Source organism: Pleurodeles waltl, chromosome 10, assembly GCF_031143425.1.
Source record: "Pleurodeles waltl isolate 20211129_DDA chromosome 10, aPleWal1.hap1.20221129, whole genome shotgun sequence".
In the NCBI taxonomy this organism is placed as follows: domain Eukaryota; kingdom Metazoa; phylum Chordata; class Amphibia; order Caudata; family Salamandridae; genus Pleurodeles; species Pleurodeles waltl.
The window spans coordinates 726,057,906-726,077,901 of record NC_090449.1 but is presented as its reverse complement, the minus strand read 5'-3'; the positions used below and the strand labels follow the sequence as shown (position 1 = coordinate 726,077,901).

Sequence of the window (19,996 nt, the reverse complement as noted above, 5' to 3'; positions counted from 1 at the left end):
CCTGTGCTGTCCATGCTTCGACGCTTTGTCCCTCGACGTCGGTCTGGTCACCGTCGACGGCGATCTATGCCGGTGAGACGGTGGTGCCGATGACGTCGATGGAGAACAAACAGGCACAATCCTACCTGTCGACGTCGATCTGGCCATTCCTTCTGTTGTAGGTTTGGGAAGTGAAGAGGATGTTGACTTTTTCCTCTCCTGAAGCCCATGTAGCCTCATTTTCTCTCTGTCTTTGAGAGTCCTCCTCGACATCTTCTTACAATACTTGCAGGTGTCAGGACAGTGACTCTGTGGCAGGCAGACAATACACAGAGAGTGTGGGTCTGACTGGGCTTTCTTCTTCCCACAAGAAGGACATTTTACAAAAAGAGATGGCATTTTCTGTCAGAAAAGACTGCCAAACTCAGACAAAAGATGTTATTTGTCGAGTAAACAGGAAAAACACTATTTTTAGGAATTTTTCTGAAGAAAAAACTCAGAAAAACTGAGAGCTCAATGCTCCAGGATCCTCTCAGAAGAAGCCGGAAAAAAGAACTGACCTAACTGTGAACCAACTGTCACCTTCCCTTCACCCCTGAGGCATGGTGGGATACTGGAGGTGCTCAGGGTCTTAAAGGCACGGTGCCAAAGTTTTTATGGTTCTCCTGTGTTAACCTGCATGCAGCCTATTGGCTAAGAATGCTTCATTGTTTTTCAATGTGGTTTTTTCTATTTTTCTCTGATATTTACTGCTGTTTACTTCCCTAAGTCCAGTTTTTGGGGCTTAGGTAGATATTTATGATCTATTGTGATTTTATAATATAAAAAAAAAAAAAAAAAAAAAAAACTTGCATAGAAATAAAGCATATTAGCCTATTTATGATTATAGCCTGCATTGCTGTTTTACACATGATAATATGTATGTATTTTATATATATATGCTCCGGGGTCCCCGCACAAGGGCGGGAATATTCAATGTTTATGACTTTGATGAGGATACCCCTGGAAGAGAAACACAGTATCAAGTTAGAACATGCAGTTAAATCTTCCCGCCCATCCTGCTACAGAGTGTTTGGATATGCTGATTACACAGTGACAAGCAGTTCAAAAATAGGCACAGGTTTTGAGAAGTACTGTACCTTAAAGGGGACAGCAATTTTTATTTAGCCACTTTCAAAGCCCATTGAGGTGAACCAGCTTTTTACTCGATATGCATCCATCAGGTTTAGTTATATTTCTTTGTAAAAGCTCCTAGAGCACCTTGGGATAGTCAGCAGTTTTTTCAGGTATGAGCGTGATGAGGGAAGGAATCCTACTGCTCCCAAGAGATACTTGTCACTGAACTCACTGGGATACCAAGCAATTTTTATAATTCGATAAAGCACCCTATCCATGGTGGAGGAGAAAAAAAAGCGAACATTGTGGCCATGCAGGACGTTAAGGGCTTTCTCTGAGCACACATGAACCTGTTTTCTGGCCATTCGCTTATAAACTCACCCTACCGTCTAATGCATTCAAATACCAGAGACACTGACCCCATGAACCTGCACAAGTGTCACACACAGACATGCATGCTTCCCTGGACACTATGGCAATGTTTTTTGTTTAGTTAGGATGAGAGATCTCTCTAGGTGGAGTCTCTCTGAAATATAATCAGATCAGCTCCTGAAAAGGAATCTGGTGATGTAGAAAGACTTGGTTTACAAACTTCAACAAAGGTACGTGGCACATTATGACACTTTCTAGTGCATTTATATTGAATTTGAAATGAAGTGCCTTGTTTCTAAACAGATGACTAGACAGATGGTGTTGACTTGTAGAGACCAGAGGCTTCAGTTCATAGTGGTCAAAACACAGACTCACACTCAGGGTTGGCATTTTTGCACTTCTGTCAAACTATGACTAGAGTAGTGACCGTTGAATGGACACGGTGCAGAGTACTGGTTCTGCCGGAATTGTTTCTGTAAATTTGTAAATATTCAACAATCACAAAGCTTTTTCTGCACCTTGTGCCATCTGCACTTCACAGCATCATTTATTCTACCATGATATGTGACACATACATAGCATATGAGAGTTTCTTACCAGCCCAATGGTTCAGGGATGTTATACTAGACCACCCCAGCGTACGTGACCTAACTGGGTAACTACATATGTAGCTTAATCAGACCCACTGAACCACTGCCTGTGATGCTCCACCCTATTTTGATACCCAAACGTAACAGGAATCACAACCAATCCTGTTCTCGGAAGCTGGCACTCTCTCTATAATCTCCTTTAAGAAAGTTTGCAGTTTCCCTCGGAATATGGAGAGGTGGTCCTCCAGGAGGTGTTGTGGTGTAGGTGGCAGGAGGGGGTGACGGGCAGAAGGAGTACCATTTTGTACAATTTGGAGCACCCACTGATTGGATATGATGCTTCTCCACCCAGGAAGGTAAAATGTGATGAAGTCCTCCTATCGAGCAATTGTGCGCTGCCAAGGGCAACTTCAGCGATTTTGCAATGGCTGCAGGTGGGGCAGAAGGGACTGGGTAGTACAGTTCCTCTGGGGGCCTAAACTCTGCCTGTGCATCTACAGGATGGCAATGTGAGGTCCAATGCCTCCCGTGCTCTCCTTATGACAGGCAAAGGAGGAGGATTCTTCATTAGCCACAGGGGAGTGGAGACTAGTGACCTGAGGAGTGTCCAGGCCACAACTGCCCTTAAGTCAAATAGGTTCTCCTCTTCACACAAGTTACTGTTATCATCAGGATCATAATTATGATACTATGCCTTGGAATCGGACTGGAAAAAATGTTAAGGTGGATTTAATGTTGATGGAAGTCGCTCTGGGTGGGCTTTGGAGCCTGAGAGAACTAATGGCTCCACTCTGGTGTTGGCATACAAGGTGGTGGTGTCAGTTGCAGCGCCGCAAGATGTATAGGGTACGGCATCATGCTTGAGGTCACAGCCTACCTTGGTGCGAGGTCCAGTGGCACAGTGTGTGTCTGGGATGAATCCGTTGGTGGTAGAATGACTGGAGGCCACCACAGATCCTTACTGCCCAAAGGCGCTCAGGGGGGAGCTGGAGGAATACCAAAAATGTTGTCCATGGCCTCAGTGAATCCACTGAGTTGTTGTGGCATGTATTCCAGACCCGGGAAATCAGGGTGAAAAGGATCAAGTGACAAAATCAGTACTAAAGACAAAGGCACAGTTTGTTGCTAGCAATATCCAGAGCATCAGGTCGCTCCTTTTGATGGAAGCTGCAGGACAAACGGGAGCCATGTTTCAAACTATTATGCTTATTTGACTTCCTTAAAAGACTTTGACATCGAAGATGATCGTTTGTGAGAAATGCCTTGAGAGAGTATACCCTCCTTTGATTTCAACAGAGACCAAGACTTCCGATAGTGCTCCACAACATAATAGAGGTTCACCTCTTGTGGATGGACTTTGCATTAATTTGTCACAAGATGTTCAGTCGTTTCTGGAGCCAATAGACGGACTTGTCACATACATCAGTTTGTACCCTTTCATTTTTGGAGGGGACATGTCCCTTGCACACTGGAAAAGATCCAGGAAATCTGGTTTGTCAATCTAGGAATATGAGAGAGCAAGCACCAGGTTTACATCGGAAGACACAGAGAGAAATCTGTGGTAGAGGCTATGTAGAGTCACTTCCAAGGGAGGGGGATTGACCAGACGTGGAGCTCTAAAGCGCCATCTACTGATGCATGAGGGAAATGCTCTGAAAAATCTCCGGATCCCATTCAGTGTCCTAGGGGTATTTACAAGGTGAGGGATCTGCAACTACAAATATTCCTCAGAATGGCCTGCTTTCTTAGAGGATGTGAGAGAAAATTAATGGCAAACTGCAGCTGGGTAGCCACTCACTTGTTGTGGGAATGCAGCAGCTAAGCATGTCAGTATCTGCTATGGAAACTCTAGGATGCTGCCCTTAATCCTGTGTTCCTAGCAAACAAGGTGTCCAAGAGGAAGGATTCTTCTACCTGACAGCGCTCAGATGGGCTTTGAGGGAAGCAAGTCTTGGCCAATATGTGAAATGGGTAGTGTTGGTCCCTCTCAGTCCAAGCCGGTGAAAAAGTGTAGCATCCCCAAAAGTTGGTGTGTGACCGAAGCGGGCAATGGAGAAACATTAATGTGCATCTACACTGACAATAGTCAAAAGACTGTATACCAGTGTAAGCAACCTCATACAGCTACTGGTCAAATAAATGTGCAGCTTCTTTAAGGGGGCTAAATGGCTAATACAGCTAGAATGAAAACATGAAAGACAATTGCAAATAAGCAATGGATGAAGGGGGCTGACCCAAAGTTCCTCTCTGTAAATTAGTTCCTTTTTGACAAATATTGGCAAGCAGCTAAAGCTGTCTCTAGCTAAATCTAATAATACAACTACTTTTCTTGGGAGGGAGATGGAAGAATAAAGAATATTGGTTATTTGTGGCATGTGTGCTTGCAGTGCACAAAGTCTCTGGATGGCCATTAGAGCTTAACTTGAAACTAGCAATCCTTGGGACTATGAAACGTGGGAAGTTCATGAGGTTCCAATATATTGTAGAGGGTGAACCTCTTCTTAGCTATGCATGTCACTGGACAAAAGAAAGAACACCTCCAGTAGGCAAATGATTACAATGTATGGTTCAGAAGAAGCAGACTGGTTATAGGTCTAGTGGTGCCCCCAAAAACAATTGAATATGGGCAGCACAACAAGCTTATGAGCTTACCAACTAGGGATTGGCATTAAAAGGTTTGGGTCAAATCATATGATTAACAAAATGTTCACTTTGCAGATAATATCCAACTAAATGTACAACTTAGGCTTCATCAAATGTTTTCTAATTACTTTTTTATTTTATGCTTTAAGGATCAAAATAAAAAATGGTTCATAATAAAAAATATATATATAAAGTTACATTAACTGTTTGTATAGAACACTAATGGCAGCAAGGGGGAATTATTTGTATGCACTTCTGAACAAATGGGCATGGGTAATCGTGGGAGGAATGCATGGTAAATTACAAACTATTCCTTAGCTTCACCACGTTTCTCTTTGAAAAGGTCTCTATCCGTCACAAAAACTAAATATGTTGCAATAAAACCTCACTACTTAAAGCGAGACGAAGCAAAGATGAGAATCTTTCAAACTGTTTGACAGGAGAGGGTATTGATAATCAATACACACATTGTCAAAACCAGTTATTCTGCTTGTATTCCTTGTTTGAGAAAACACTTTGATATTAACAGTAAGAACAAAGATACTATACCTGCTGGCCACTGCCCTTTTCTAGACGGTCAGTCATCTCTTCAAATTGCAAAGGAGAAATATCCATTTTCTTCTTGAGCTTATTCACAAACACTTCATCTTCAGAATCCATGTCATAATCTGGCTGTTCGGCATCCAGACTAAAAGCTGGAGAGAGCAATGTTGTTATTGAATATTGTAAAAAAAACTGTCTGATGTATTGACAGCATGCACAGACAATGCGCCTATAAATGAAAGGAGCTTCTAACACGATTTACATCATTGCACTCCAATATACAAACATTATTTTAAGCAGTCCTGTTAAAACACCATGTAATAGTCACTGTTTTGGCTGTTTATTTTTACATTTTTAAAATAGTGCAACTAGGGAAACTTACAACAGCAAGCATTCAGCCAATGTGCTTCCTGTCCATTCCCACAAGGTCCAGAGAATACCTGTGATGCATATTAGACCCTGAGAAGGAATGGATCACTGAAGGGTGCAGTAGGCATCGCACATCTCTCTCCAACTATACTGTTTGATGACTGAAAGGAAAATGTCAGGCATATTAAGTAGTCCCCTAGCCAGTAATGAACTGCTCTCTCTGAACTATAGCCAGTTCACTGGGGAGTTAAGAACTGTTGGGGTGAAGTGTAGAGATGACAAACTGGGTAAGACTGAAAGTGGAAAAAGCAGCACTAAAAGAAGACTAAAGTCTAAAATTGTCCATTTGTGGGGTGGAAGGCCAAACATCTCTCATGACATTAAAATAGAATGATTCCACGTTCATACAGGACTGAGTGGTAGAAAATGAATTAGACCTAAATCTCAAAGTGAATACTGGAAGAAACTTTACAGTCAATGACACTCTACGCTCTACAAAGATCAAGGAGATCCAAGTGTGATTACTTCATAAACAGACAAAACATGCATTAGTAACTTGAACAAGCAAGACGGCACTGCCAAAATGAAAGTCCAGAAAGATGTTTGGAGACAGCCTGCAACTGGAAAAAGATGAGAAAGTTGAGATAAGGAAAATGCAGAGAATAGGCTCTGGGAAGTTAAGGAAGTGAACAAGTGGAATATTTTAGATGAGTCAGAGTTAAAGGAAGCCAGCCGAGATGCGCTTTGAAAGAAAAATTACTTTACTGTTTAAGAATTCTAAAATAGCTATGGCGTGGTCGACAACATGGCAGGCTAGAAGTGCCTAGCGCGAGCTCCAACATACACTTGTTGGCTTTAAGGCGACCCCTGAATGGATAGGGGGCTCCTAGAGAATTGTGACGGATAGAGGCATTGTGACTAAGGGATAACCGCCCTGAGCAGGCCTGGTAAAATGGCGACGGACACGACTATGACGAGCGACTGACACAGGGTACCCTGTTGACTACCACTCCTCACATCGCCGAGGTGGGGGGGGCAGGGGTAAGGGCAGTTTGCATACATTCACCTGCAAACCCTGTGTCTGACTCCTAAAGTGGTGAATGACCTGGGGGGGGGGGACCTGCAATGGGCTGCAGCCTACATCAGGAGAGAAGCTGATGAGGCAGGGCCTGTACCTCCGGACGTCAAAGGATGAAAAAGACGCAATCTGGCTGTGCTGAGACTCAAGGACTGCATGTCTCTGCCCAGTGGTGGTGGACCTACAGCCATCCCTCTGGGTGGCACCAGACCTGGATCAAGCCGCGGAGGTTGCGGGGTTACAGGAGAGGACGAGAGAGTGCCATCAGCGGGGCAAGTAGTGCGGGGGATCAGCAACATCTGGTGACAGAACAAGGCCATGTCATCCTGCCCCAAAGCTGCAGCAGAGAGACTCAGCAAGGCGGGGGTGAGTAGCGAGAGACCGTGCCACAGCCAACGCATCAGTGGAACTTCCCCCTGGAGTCATGCACTGGTGGGCTGTGCCACAGAAAGCCCTGGTATCAGTGGCCATCAGCACTACATGTGGGGAACCCTCCCTGGGTGTCATGTACTGCCTACATGCCGAGATGAGAGCGGGCTAGATCTTGTGTGAGGCCTCCACCCTGTCCTGAAGGGCCAGCCTCATTGGACCAAGCCCTTCCCTGGCGTCAAAGTGAATTGATCCTGGCGTGATGAGTTATCCCCTCCTTCCTTACTTACTCCTAACAGCTGACCACAACAATCGCTTGTGATTCCGCCCTCGTAGCTCCATAATGGCCAAAGACAATGACCCGAAGCACCCTCCCAGATAGGGGAAAATGTAGAAGTATACCAAAACAGCGATGGCCCAATCGGCTTGCGAGACAGACACTCAGATGCCAGATAACACAACCCTGCTGTCGGCCATTCAAGAAACTAGGTCACTCTGCAAGGTCTCTGACAGAGTAATGGCAACTAAAGAGAGAATGTGACCCGTGCTCAGGGAAGGGACCTGAATGCGATATAGGTACTCACGAAAGACCCCCTCTGGAGGGTAGATGATGCCGAAACAATCTCAGGTTTGTAGGTTTCCCTGAAGGGGTTGAAGGAACAAAAACACCTGAAGTCCTCCCTTCCACTTGCCAAATTCTCTCCATGTTTTCTGGTAGAGAGGGCCCACAGAACATTGGTCTGACCACCAGTCAGAGTCCCCCCAAGAGCCCTCATAGCGTGCTTTTTGAGCTATCACGACTGGGATGCCATTCTTAGAGAAGAGCGGCAATAGGGAAACCTCACCATTGACTCATCTAAGATACTGATTTTTCCGTACTATTCAAGCGAAGTCCAGAAACAGCACCAAAAACCAAACTCTGTGCAATGAAACTCTGCTAAATGCTTCTCTTTCCTGCGAAACAAAGTGATTTTGAATGACAAAGCGCACTTTTCTGATACACTAGAGGAGGCCTGGAGGTGGGTTGAGGAACAACCCCCACCCCCCACATATATAGAGAGTCAGTCAACTGACAACACAGAAACATGGGGCAACTGGGTCTGGACCGAGAGTCAGGAGCCCCCAGACATAAGTGTGGGAAGCCCTCAAGAAGTGCCCACGGTGGCTCCCACAGAGCAGTGCACATAGGACTCAATCCTGGAGTTCACTCCTCAGAATAGGATCCAGAGAGGAGACGAGTACTGTTCCCACCACATAAAGCACACTCTGCCGAAAAGGTGACCATCACAGATGGAGAAGGTTGAGAGGGACCGTGATGATACAAGCCCTTTTCCGGAGGGATATCACATGAGCCATGAGGACACACTGCATCATCGATCTCAGTAAAGGGACAGATGGAGACTCCGGACACTGATGTACTGTCCTTGCAGCATTTGACTTCTCTACCATCCTTAAGGCTGCTGGTTGGCTCTGGACGAGGATAGGCTGGAGAAATGCACCCCTCAGCTCCCCTTTCTTTCTCTTTTCCTTCTCACTTCACCCCTCCACTCTTGCTCCCCAGTCCTTTTCCCTTCCTCTCCCTTCCCCTTTCTTTTAGTCACAATTGGTGGTGAGTGTGCGAATAGTAAGCCTGAAGCCGCATAAATAAGCGGCACAGAGATGATAGGTACAAATGGCCAGATTGTTGGTTTACAGTTGTGAGGAGTAATAGTTGATGAGTGAACCCCATCTTAGGGGTTAGTTATGAGTCTGTAATGTTCTATAAATGGGTTAGGGAGGGCTACAGACCCTCAGGAATGATCAAGTGAAAGGCCATGAATGAAAGGGGGATGAGGGAGTGGGGAGCGGGGACTGGGATGGGATTGTTATGTTCTGTTTTCTTTGGTTATACTTTGTTCAAGATTGTGCATACGACGACGAGATATACATACTGTGCTACACTGTGGTCTCAGAACACTGACATGGGACAGGATGATCTGCATCTGCCTGGGTCCAAACTGGGGTGGCATAGTGACCCACAGAACAATGGATTAAACCCAGATCTGGGACAGGGGGGGGAGTGTTTGAAAAGTTTAAGCATTCTATACATCATCCTTTTGTGTTGCTATAGAATCCATGTGGCCACAGATGAATGGGGGATGAGAGGCTGGGGAGGGGGGACGGGATGGGACTGTTATGTTCTGTTTGGTTGTACTTTGTTCAAGATTGTGCGTATGACGATTTGATATACATACTGTGCTACACTGTGGTCTCAGAACACTGACATGGGACAGGATACTAAAGCATTGGGGTACCTATGGCAACACTACATTCTACTGAAGGACAACACACCGTTCTCACATGGAATGTGAATGGACTTGGAAAATAAGGTTAAGAGGGGACTTTTATTAAACGCCAGAAACCAGATATCGTCCTTTTACAGGAAACTTACCTTTGAGGTACCAACTGCCATTTTATAGCAAGGGAAGCATATACACTATTAGCGCCTGCAGGGTTTACCTATGGGCGAGGGGTGTGGCAATCCTTTTTAGGAAGACACCACCCTTCCAGGTCCACAGAAAGTGGATAGATCCTAATGGGACATATGCAGCAGTGCAAAGTCTGTGGGGCAGAGAAGACGTCACGAGCATTAGTGTTTATGCACCCCTTCCAACTACAGCAGCGCACATTATTAGCAGTGACGGACATCCTCTTAGAAACTGACTCCACTTTACATTTAATCAGAGGGACTTCAATGATGTCCTGTTGACTTTGCTAGACAGGACGGGTACAACACACATGGCGGAGACGTCCAAGATCACACCAGTTAAACAATTTGTGGACATGCTACAACTGACTGAACTGCGGCGATGAATATACCAAACTAAACTAAGCTACTCCTACTACTATCCCGTTCACAAAGTGCTGTCCAGGCTGGACTATGTATTCAGCCTCGCCCGGGAAACAGAGGTGATACAATGTGCATACTACTTGGCGCGAGGACTATCAGATCACTCAGGGTCACATTTGGATGACGACGCCGGGACAGAGGGGCTGGGTGGAAACTAAACGCCTGGGAGCTCTGAAATTAGATGATTATGAAACAAATCAGGTCTGACAATAAGCTTTATTTCTTAGAAAATAAAGGATATGGTGGACTTGGCGGTTAACATTATTGGAAGCTTAAAAGGCGGTAATATGTGGTAGGGCACAAGATACTGTCGCTCAGAAGAACAAGAAACATGGAGGAACTGCTAACTATAGAGCACAGACTGACACATAAGGAAGCAGAGAATACAAACTACCCCTCACCCTCTATCCTTCGACAGCTAGAGACTTTAAAGTCAGCATATAAAGAGCTGGCCACCAGGGGGGTGAGAACTCACCAGTTGGCACTGCATCACCACCTGTATGACACGGGTGACAAGGAGGCAAAACTGCTTGCATGGCTTGGACGACTGGAACTAGAGACAAGATGGGTGGCACAGATAGAAGGGCCGGGAGAGACAGATTCATGACCGATAAGGAGGTAGCAGATGAATTTGCCAGATTTTATGCGACTCTCTATAGAGATCGCCCCCAGGTAGGGAAACACCAAATAGAGGACTATCGCTCTCCTGGTGCTGTCAGCAGATGATAAGGAATCCTTAGACAAAGATATCCCTCAATGAAGTGAAAACAGTAGTGGCAAAACTACGGTTAAGAACCAGATTTACTTTTTGGCACCTCACCGTCATAGTTTATATATGGCAGCATTGAAGGAGGGGATCCTGCCTCCCAACCTGCGCAGAGACACATTAACAGTCACACTTAAAACTGGAAAGCCCCCAACAGCATGTAGCTCGTACTGCCCTAGCTCACTGCTGAATGTAGAAACTAAAGTCCTCGCCACTATATTGGCCACTGTACTTTCGAGAGTAGTCTCCTTTCTTATTCACCAAGACCAGTCGGGGTTTAGGCCAAAACGATGCACTAGAGGTAACCTCCGAAGTCTCAATAACTGGGTGAAGACAGTGGAGTTCCACCCAGATCCCCATATATTTGTGTCATTAAATGCCAAAGAATCCTTGGGATACCGTACATTGGCACTTTATGATGGCTATCCTTCAATGGATTCTGAGACAAATGTTTGCCATGGGTTGAGCTGCTGTACAGAGAACCCTATGCAGCAGAGCAAGTTAACAGAGTGATGTCGAATCAATTCAATATCCAACAGGGCACCTGAGAGGGCTGCCCTCTCTCATCCCTTTTATTTGCATTCACATTGGAACCCCTGGCCTGCCAGATCCGTGATATACGAAGATTTCAGGCCTCAAGCTTAGCCCTTCTGGAGGAGAGGTTATCATTATATGCAGATTATATTCTTCTTTATCTATCCCATCCGCATACTTCTCTTCCAGCCATGTTCCGGGTCTTTGATGATTATGGTCAGCACTCCGGCTACACCATAAACTGGGATAAATCAGTCCTCTATCAACTGAAAAAGACCAAGTCATCCGCACCAAGTGATCTGGCTGGTAGACTGAGAATATCCCTGGAGGGATTCCTGGGTATTTATACGACATGCAACGCAGAGTGGATTATTAGTCGTAATGTTGGCAGAATATTGTCAGACTTCCGAGTAGATGCTGAGAATTGGAAGACACTCCCTCTTACAATCATGGGCAGAGCTGCCATGTTCAAGATTGTTACCCTCCCTAAGTTTCTCCATGCCGTACGGAACTGCTACTACAAATTGCCAGATGAGCTCTTCCTGAAAATAGACAGGGAACTAAGACGATTCCTCTGGCATCCCCGAATAAGTCTGTAGACACTACAGAGAAACTGCTACAATGGAGGGATCACCCTTCCTGATCTCAGAACATACTACTGGGTATCTCATCTACTGGTAATAAATGCATGGAGCCACACGGAGGGGACTCATCCTACATATGCACTGGAAAAAATGCAATTTCAGACTAGTACCCAATTACACTATCTAAACGGGGGCGGAGGAACCCAACGCCTCTTACCTGCAATGCAAGCAGTGATCGAGATATGGCAAAAGCATCCAAGCGCACTGGCTGGGGAGGTAAAATCATGCAAGAGACTCCCTTATGGACAGGCACATTATTCATTGAGGTTACTAAACTACCAGGGTCCAGGGACTGGGACACCATAGGAGTCTCTGAAGTAGGTGACTTACTGCTAGAGGGGAACTTGATGACCTTCCCTGCCCTACAGCAGGAATACCACTTCTTGCATACGCAGTGCTTCCGATACCTCAAACTCCAGCATGCATGGAGAGCAGAATCCATACCGACATACTTGCCAGAGTATTCGCCTTTGGAGGGCAAATTACTGACAGGGATAAAACCTGAAAAAGCAGTCTCACTAATATATAAAACACTTAAAAATAACATACCTGACACCCTAACCAAACTGAGATCAACCTGGGAAGGAGAGATAGGTGAATTAGAAGACAGACTGGGAGACGGCCTTTATGTTCCTTAGGGTGGTGCCAATCAAGGTTAGACTGCGCCTTATCCAGCTTAAGATATTACACCAAATTTACTTTGACAGAACACACTTCTACGCTATGGTTCGGGCATCCTCTCTGACTGACTGAGATGTAGGGACAGCAAGGGAGATTATTTTCACATACTCTGGTCTTGCCCAGTATTACATCCATATTGGAAAACCCTGTTAACTGAGTTGGGAAATATCTTTGATGCAGAACTGCCGAAAGACCCCAAATATATCCTTCTGGGGATCTCTGGCGACATAGACCTTCCCAGCAGGCAGCCGATGTTTTGTAACCTGGCCCTAGTGCTAGCGAAAAGAGGCACTGCTAGACACTGGGGAGGGTGAGGTCCGGAGGCCTGGACGATATCTGAACGGAAGAGAGGGGTACGTATGTATATGGCGGCGGAAAGGGTGGTATACAAGAGCAGAGGTTGGCCCTGTAAATGTCGTAAAATATGGGGCCCCTGGATCACTTATTATGACCTTGACGCACAAATAAGCATTAGCCCTGAAAGATTCAGTCAGTGAAGCTGTTAAGTGTCCCTGTGTTTCAAGCCCCTCAACAGAGATAACACCCCTTTTCCCAGAATTCATATTGATGATACTGAGTCTTATGATTTCATATAATGTATCTTGTACAGCCTTGTCGTCTTTACTGTTTCTTTGGTTTCACATGGTTTAGCTACACTGGTATTGCCACAGATTACACGCTATATGGAAGACTGTGGTTTTTGGGAAACGTATAAGTCAATCATGAGGAAAAGGCAAAGTGAGAAGGAAGTACTAGGGAAACAATAAGCAGTTGTAGTGAAGCTGCAAAAGCAGAAATTGTCAGGCCGTGTCTGAAGGGGCAGATAGGCCCAGACATTGTCAACATAGTTACTCAATATGCTTTGTGGTTAGTAGCAAATAACAAAAAAAATATATATACAAGCGCTGGCAAAGCCAATAGGTGTTGAAGAGTGGAATGGCAAAGTGTGAAGTAGTTTTGCAGAGTGGAGTGGCAGTGTCAAGTATTGGATTGGCATAGTGTGGAATTGGGTAGAGTAGCATACACTGGAGTGGCAATTGGTAGCGTGGACAGATGTAGATTGCATTGGCGTAGGGTCCTGCAGAGTCCAGCTGCACTGAGTGCAGTGGCATTGAAGCCCACATTGTAGAATGCAGTGGGGTAGATCACAGTGGAGAATAAGCATGGAGTGGCGCAGAGTTGAGTGGCAAAGAGTGCAGTTGTGGAGACTGGTGCAGCGTATAGTAGCACAGAGTGGTGCAGAGTAGAGTATAGTGCCATACAGTGCAGTGGCATAGAGTGGAGTAGAGTACTGCAGGGTAGAGAAGTGTAGAGTTCAGTGGCAGAGAGTGCAGTGTTGCAAAGTAGTGGCAGAGTGCAGTGGTGTACAGTAGAGTGGCATAGAGTACAGTGATGCAGAGTAGACTGCAGTGGTGTAGAGTGCAGTTAAGAGTAGTGTAAAGTGCATTGGTGAAATGATTAAGAGTAGCATGGGATGGGTGCAGTGGCATAGAGTAGAGCTGTACAGAGTGGTGTAGAGTGCAGTGGAGTAGAGTGGATTGTTTCAGGGTAGAGTGAAGTGGCGTAGTGGGGTGCAAGGTAGAGTGCAGTGCGCAGAGTGGCATAGAATGTAATGGCAGAGTAAAGTGGCGTGCAGTGGTACAGAGTAGATTAGAGTGGCGTATGAGAGGACTGACAGAGAGCTGGGGCATAGAGCTGAGTGTTACAGAGTAAAGTGCATTGGCGTAGACTGAAGTGGTGTAGAGTACAGTGGCATAGAGTGGAGTGGTGCAGCGTAGATTGGTGTGGTCTAGACTGGAGTGGTGCAAAGTAGAATGGCGAAGAGTGAATCAGCATAGAATGGTACAGGGTACAGTAGAGAGGCATAGCGTGAAGTGGAACGAAGTGCAGTGGCTCAGAGTTGAATGGCAGAGTGCAGTTGCGGAGACTGGTATAGAGTTTAGCAGCACAGAGTGGAGCAGAGTAGAGAGCAGGGACGTTGAGTAGAGTTCAGTGTTGCAAAGTAGTGTGTCAGAGTGCAGTAGTGTACAGTGGAGTAGAGTACAGTGATGCAGAATACAGTGCATTGTTGTAGAGGGCAGTGACAGTGTAGTGTGCATTGGTATAGTGTGCAGTGATTAAGAGTAGAGTGGGGTAGAGTGCAGTGGCATAGAGAAGAGTGGCACACAGTGGAGTAGAGTGGTACAGAGAGCATTGGAGTAGAGTTGATTGTTTCAGAGTAGAGTAAAGTGGTGTGGAGGGGTGCAAGGTAGAGTGGCATAGAGTGTAACGGCAGAGTAAAGTGATGTAAAGTGGTACTGAGTAGATTAGAGTGGCATATGAGTGGACTGGAAGTGAAGGGGCATAGAATTGAGTTTTACAGAGTAAAGTGCATTGGCGCTGTGTGAAGAGGTGTAAAGTACAGTGGCGTAGAGTGGAGTTGTGCAGAGTAGAATGGCGAAGAATGCACTGGCATAGAATGGAGTAGAGAGGCATAGCGTGGAGTGGTGCAGAGTGCAGTGGCTTGGAGTGGTGTAAAGTGAAGTGGTGCACTCACTCGTAGGACTGATAACCCCCTACAAACCTCCTGGCAGACAGGGCTGGGCTGAAAGGGAACTGAGGCACTTCAAAACCACTCTTTGAAGTCTCCCCCACTTCAAAGGCACATTAGGGTATAAGTACTGGGGCCCTGACACCACATACTCTGAACCCTTTTGGCCTGAGGACATTCTACCAGGACGAAGGACTGCTGGGCTGTCAGGAGGGTCTGCCACTTTGCTGTTTTCTCAGCTTTGTTGGCCTGCTGCAGCTACGTCTTGCCTGGGAGTGAGAGGACTTGATTTAAACTCTCTACATCTTGCAAGCTGAAGTTTCTCCAAGGGCCTGACTGAGCTTGCCTCCTGAAGCTGGAGTCTCAGGTAAATCAAAGACCTCACCTGCATCTTGATATTAGTACCTAGGCCTCTTTGCTGTGAGTCCTGCTCTGCCATGTGGTGCCAAATCCAGTCCTAGGTCCTTGGAGGTGAGTGCAGTGCTGCAACACAAGAACGGACGCAACACCACTGACGCGTCAGTTGGAATTGACGCATCCTGCTGCAGAACTGCCACTTTTGCCATTGCATGCACCAAAGCTGTGGACACCACTTGCTGACCGCGCGATGCAACAATCCCAACTAACACTGCACCCCTGGGTTGGCCGATGCAGCACAGTCACATCGGAATCAGTACTCATCACTTCTGGACAACGATGCATCACTGATGCAGCCCGATGAAGAAACAACGCATCCCCTCCTTGAATCAACGCATGGTCACCAAGCCTCAACACAACCAATGTACTGTCAGCGGGTCTGCGTGACTCCAGTACCCGTCCCAAGCTCCTTCTTGGTCGGACTAAACTTTTGGACTTGCCCCAGTCCAGCGCGACCAAATAGCTCAAGGTTGGTGCTATTGTCTTTCCAGCACTGCATTTTGATTTAATCTTTGAAAATTCATAACTTGACTTGTGTATGTTGGATTGTCGTTTGGGTCTTGTTTGACTCAGATAAATATTGAAAACTTTTCCAAACTGGCATTGAGTCCTTTTGTGACGTTTTCACTGGGTTACGGTGTGTGTATATACAAATACTCTATGCATTGCCTATTTAGTTTAGCCTGACAGCTCTGTGCCAAGCTATCGGAGGGTAAGCACAGGTAAACATTTAGTGTGTACCTTACTTGCTCTGACTAGGATTGTGGCCCTACATGGACAGAGTGCAAACCTCTTCCAACGAGACCTGATTTCCAACAACAGTCCTATGAAGGACAAGGCAGTCCTCAAGCAGTAGGGTAGCCCTATGGGGAACAAGGCAGGCCTCAAACAGCAGGGCAGTCCTCTTCGGGCAAGGCTGTCCTCAAGAAGCGGAGCAGTCCTCTGGTAGCAGCAGGGCAGTACTCTGCAGAACAAGACAGACCTCAAGCAGCAGGGCAATCATCTTCTGTAATGTCCAGAGGTCCATGAATACACTGGACAGCTGATCTGAGGGTTCAATATTTATATGTGGTGCCAGCTTTTGAAGTTCTAGGCCCTTCTACATCTAGTTTCTGGAAACTTCGCCCTTTCCTTGCTCAAGCTGTAAGAGGTCTAGGGCAACAAAAGACTGGTGTTAAGTTCTTTGTGAGTTTGCTGGAAGTAGATCCTTTGAAATGTAATTGCAGAAGGGAACAGCTCTATCACACACATCCTGGCAGTATGTCCTCTTCTCTATACCTCTTCCCCTTTTGTCTCACTGTTTGGGAGGAATACAGAAAGGCCAACTGCCATGCTAATCACAGTCATGTGACCCAGGACGCAGAATACAAGCACCAAATGGTTAGAAGAAAACGCTAACTTTCTAAAAGTGGCATTTTCAGAATTGTGACTTAAAAATCAGAGTTTACCATTAAAGAGGGTTTTAAATTACGACCCTCCATGTTATCCTATTGAACATGTAGGGCTCACAGTAGTAAAACAAATAATTTAGGAAGCTTTCAGTACTAGGACAAGTAAAATGTATATGTCCAACTTTTTTTTTTAAGTACAATGCACCCTGCCTGTGGGCTGTATATGTCCTTCCCTAGGGTGACTTGTATGTATTAAAGAGGGAAGGGCCTAGCCACTGCTAAGGTACTAGATTTGGCCTATTATGGGGAAGTTTAAAGCATGACATCCCTCCAAGCAGCGGTCCTGCACATGTATTTTTCAGAATTCTAACTTAGCAGAAGGTGGCCACTTCTGCAAGGCCTTAGCTTACATGCCATGGAAACCAACGTCTTCCTGCAGCATTGAAACAAAAGTAAATTGCAAACTAGCAGCAAGAGTCGATAGAACTGTGCTGCATATGCATGTCAGGAAATCAGTAGAGTGCAATATAACGAAATATTGCTGAATGCCTGCATCACAATACAGCCCTAAATTCAATAACAAACAAAAATATAAATGGAAGCGAAAGCTACTGGCTCCTTGTCAAAGGTAACTGGTAGAAACCTGCCTCGCTGCTTTGAAAGTGATATACATAAATGTATCTCAGAAGGTGCTGGCGACGGTGCTGAGAATGTAACTATGCAAAATAAATAAGTAACAAACATCAAAGATGGCAAGTCTAGAGTCAACAGAAAATATTTTCCAAAACAGACCAACTAATGGTCACAATTTGGCCATATAGAATTACAGATTAAATGGCTGACATCTAAAAGTTTGAATCTAGATAACAGATTGTGTAACAGATTGTGCAACGATAATATACAAAGCAAAATTCTGAAAGAAGACAGAGGAAACCTATATGCTCCCTGAGCCATAGCACATTTCAAGACAGTGTGAAAGAGACGAGGGAATTAAACCAGTACATCAAGAGAGAGAGTGGTGAAAATGGCAAATGACCCTGCGAAACAAAGGATTACGGTAAACAAAAGAAAGCATAGAACACATTCCTTTAAAGGGAAGCAACACATTCCTGGCACAAGACTTTGCGGCTGCAACTCTGCAACGTTGTAGTCTTTCGGGAAGTCAACCAATAACTAATCAACAAACAAATCCAATACATATTCTCAGAAGCTCTGCAAATCAAAATGCATTGCCAGAATTGTGACAGCAGCAGGAGGGTGGCAATTTCTTAATATTGGAAAAGGCGGAAAACAGTTATCAGATGCTGATGGCTCTAGATCAACATAAATCCTGAATCAATTAAATAAGACTGGCAGACTGAAACCTTCACAGTCCAAAAGAGACAGATCAGCGAAAAGGGAGAAGAAATACAAACAGGCATGGAAAAGAAAGCTGATCGGGGGAAAGTGTAAATGAGGGTCTGTGTAGTTGAAGCTGGAAATGGTAAACAAAAAGACAATGGACACTGTCCGGTCACACAATGATCTCAGAAGGAACTATGTGGATACAGTTAGAAACTCAGGAAACAATTCCTTTATAGTGACACAGTGAAAGGCATCTATAATACAATAGTTAGCTTCCACATAGGTTGGGGGAAGGGGGTCAGTAGGGCAATTGGGGATAGGGAGAATATCTTGAAAGGTTGGTGGACTGCACCGGAGGATAGGTTTTTCTCAAAAGCGTAGTGTGGATATCTCTCCGGTTTGTCAGTGCTTATGTAAAGAACTGGTCCTTGGAGGCGTAGGGTAGTTCACAGCTCTAGTTGAAGTTAACAGTATTAAGCTTACCCCTATATGTTTGAAGTGACTAGTTCAAAAATATCCTGGGTCACACGTAGCCCGCACATACTGTGAAATATGGTTGCAACTCAAGCACAGAACGGAAAACACTTGAAAATTCAAAATGATTTGGGTGAACATTCGGGGCCTTAGCTCCCCCAATAAAAGGAGCTTGGTATGATGGTTTCTAAAACAAGTAAGCCCTGGTATAATTTACATCCAAAAGACATTCCTTCTTAAAGGAAAAACAAAATGCATGAGGCACAAGCTGTAGCCACTGCAATTTTCGGCAACAGCAAAATCTAAAATCTAAAACTGCAGGGGTGGCAATTCTGCTTAAACAAAATGTAGCAGGTGTCTTAAGTTCAGTTATTAGTCCCAAAAGTGCATTTCATTGTTCTGACATTTAAACTTCAAGGTGAAGCATATGCATTTATGAAAATATGTAGTGAATAGTCACCAAGAGGAGTTGCTTTCGAAGGTAATAGAGGCCTATATTGGCCTGGTCGGTGGTTCTCTGATTGTGGGTGGGGATTTCAATTATTTAGTGCAAGACCCAGAACCAGAAAGATCAGCCAAACTTTGGTTCATATGAAATCTACGTCCAAAAGACTAAAGGATCCCATCTTTCAGAACTCTGGAGAAGATGGATTTCGCCTTCTATTCAGCAATGCATAGAGCATATGCTCGAACACCTTCAGGTTGAAAAGAACTTGGATGGCAGATTGTCACAAGCTAATAAAATAAATGGTGTTGCAATTGTTTTATGCAAGACCATGAAAGAAATAATATCAGCCATGATATGGGACAAAATAGGAGATAGGTCTGTGCAAGCATCCAGATCAATGGTGTCATTTACAACTGGAATAACATTTATGATCCTAACCCCTGGAATATCCACCACTGAAAATAAATCAGAAACACCTTGTATCATCAAAACTGGATAATTGGTGGTGAATACAACTACCATGTTGACCCATCTTGGGTGGGAAATCCAATGATAAATACTTTTCTAGTAAGTCCAAAAGCTCATCACCGAAAATTAGAATCTTTCATATGTTTAGTGCATTACAAACTCTAAGCAGGAATTTACCTTCTTCCCTAACCCGCAACACTTCAAAAGAGAATCAACTGCTTCTTTTCCTCCCAACAACTCCTCAACGCCATCACACAAACTCACACTGGAGCAATCACCTGATCAGATCATGCCCCCATCTGACTCCTGATCGAGAATACAACTATTCCTAAAATGGTGGATAAACACCA

The 19,996-nt window shown here is 45.0% G+C and overlaps 1 protein-coding gene across 3 annotated transcripts in view; it reads right to left on the bottom strand.

Moving 5' to 3' along the window:
* The window catches only part of EPC1 (enhancer of polycomb homolog 1), a 1,031,213-nt gene that overhangs the window by 584,289 nt on the left and 426,928 nt on the right, over positions 1-19,996 (bottom strand). For all 3 annotated transcript variants that reach the window (XM_069211249.1, XM_069211248.1, XM_069211247.1), the window contains exon 3: positions 5,250-5,395. In XM_069211249.1, the coding sequence (XP_069067350.1) occupies positions 5,250-5,395 (146 nt within the window). The remainder of the gene's footprint in view (positions 1-5,249; positions 5,396-19,996) is intronic.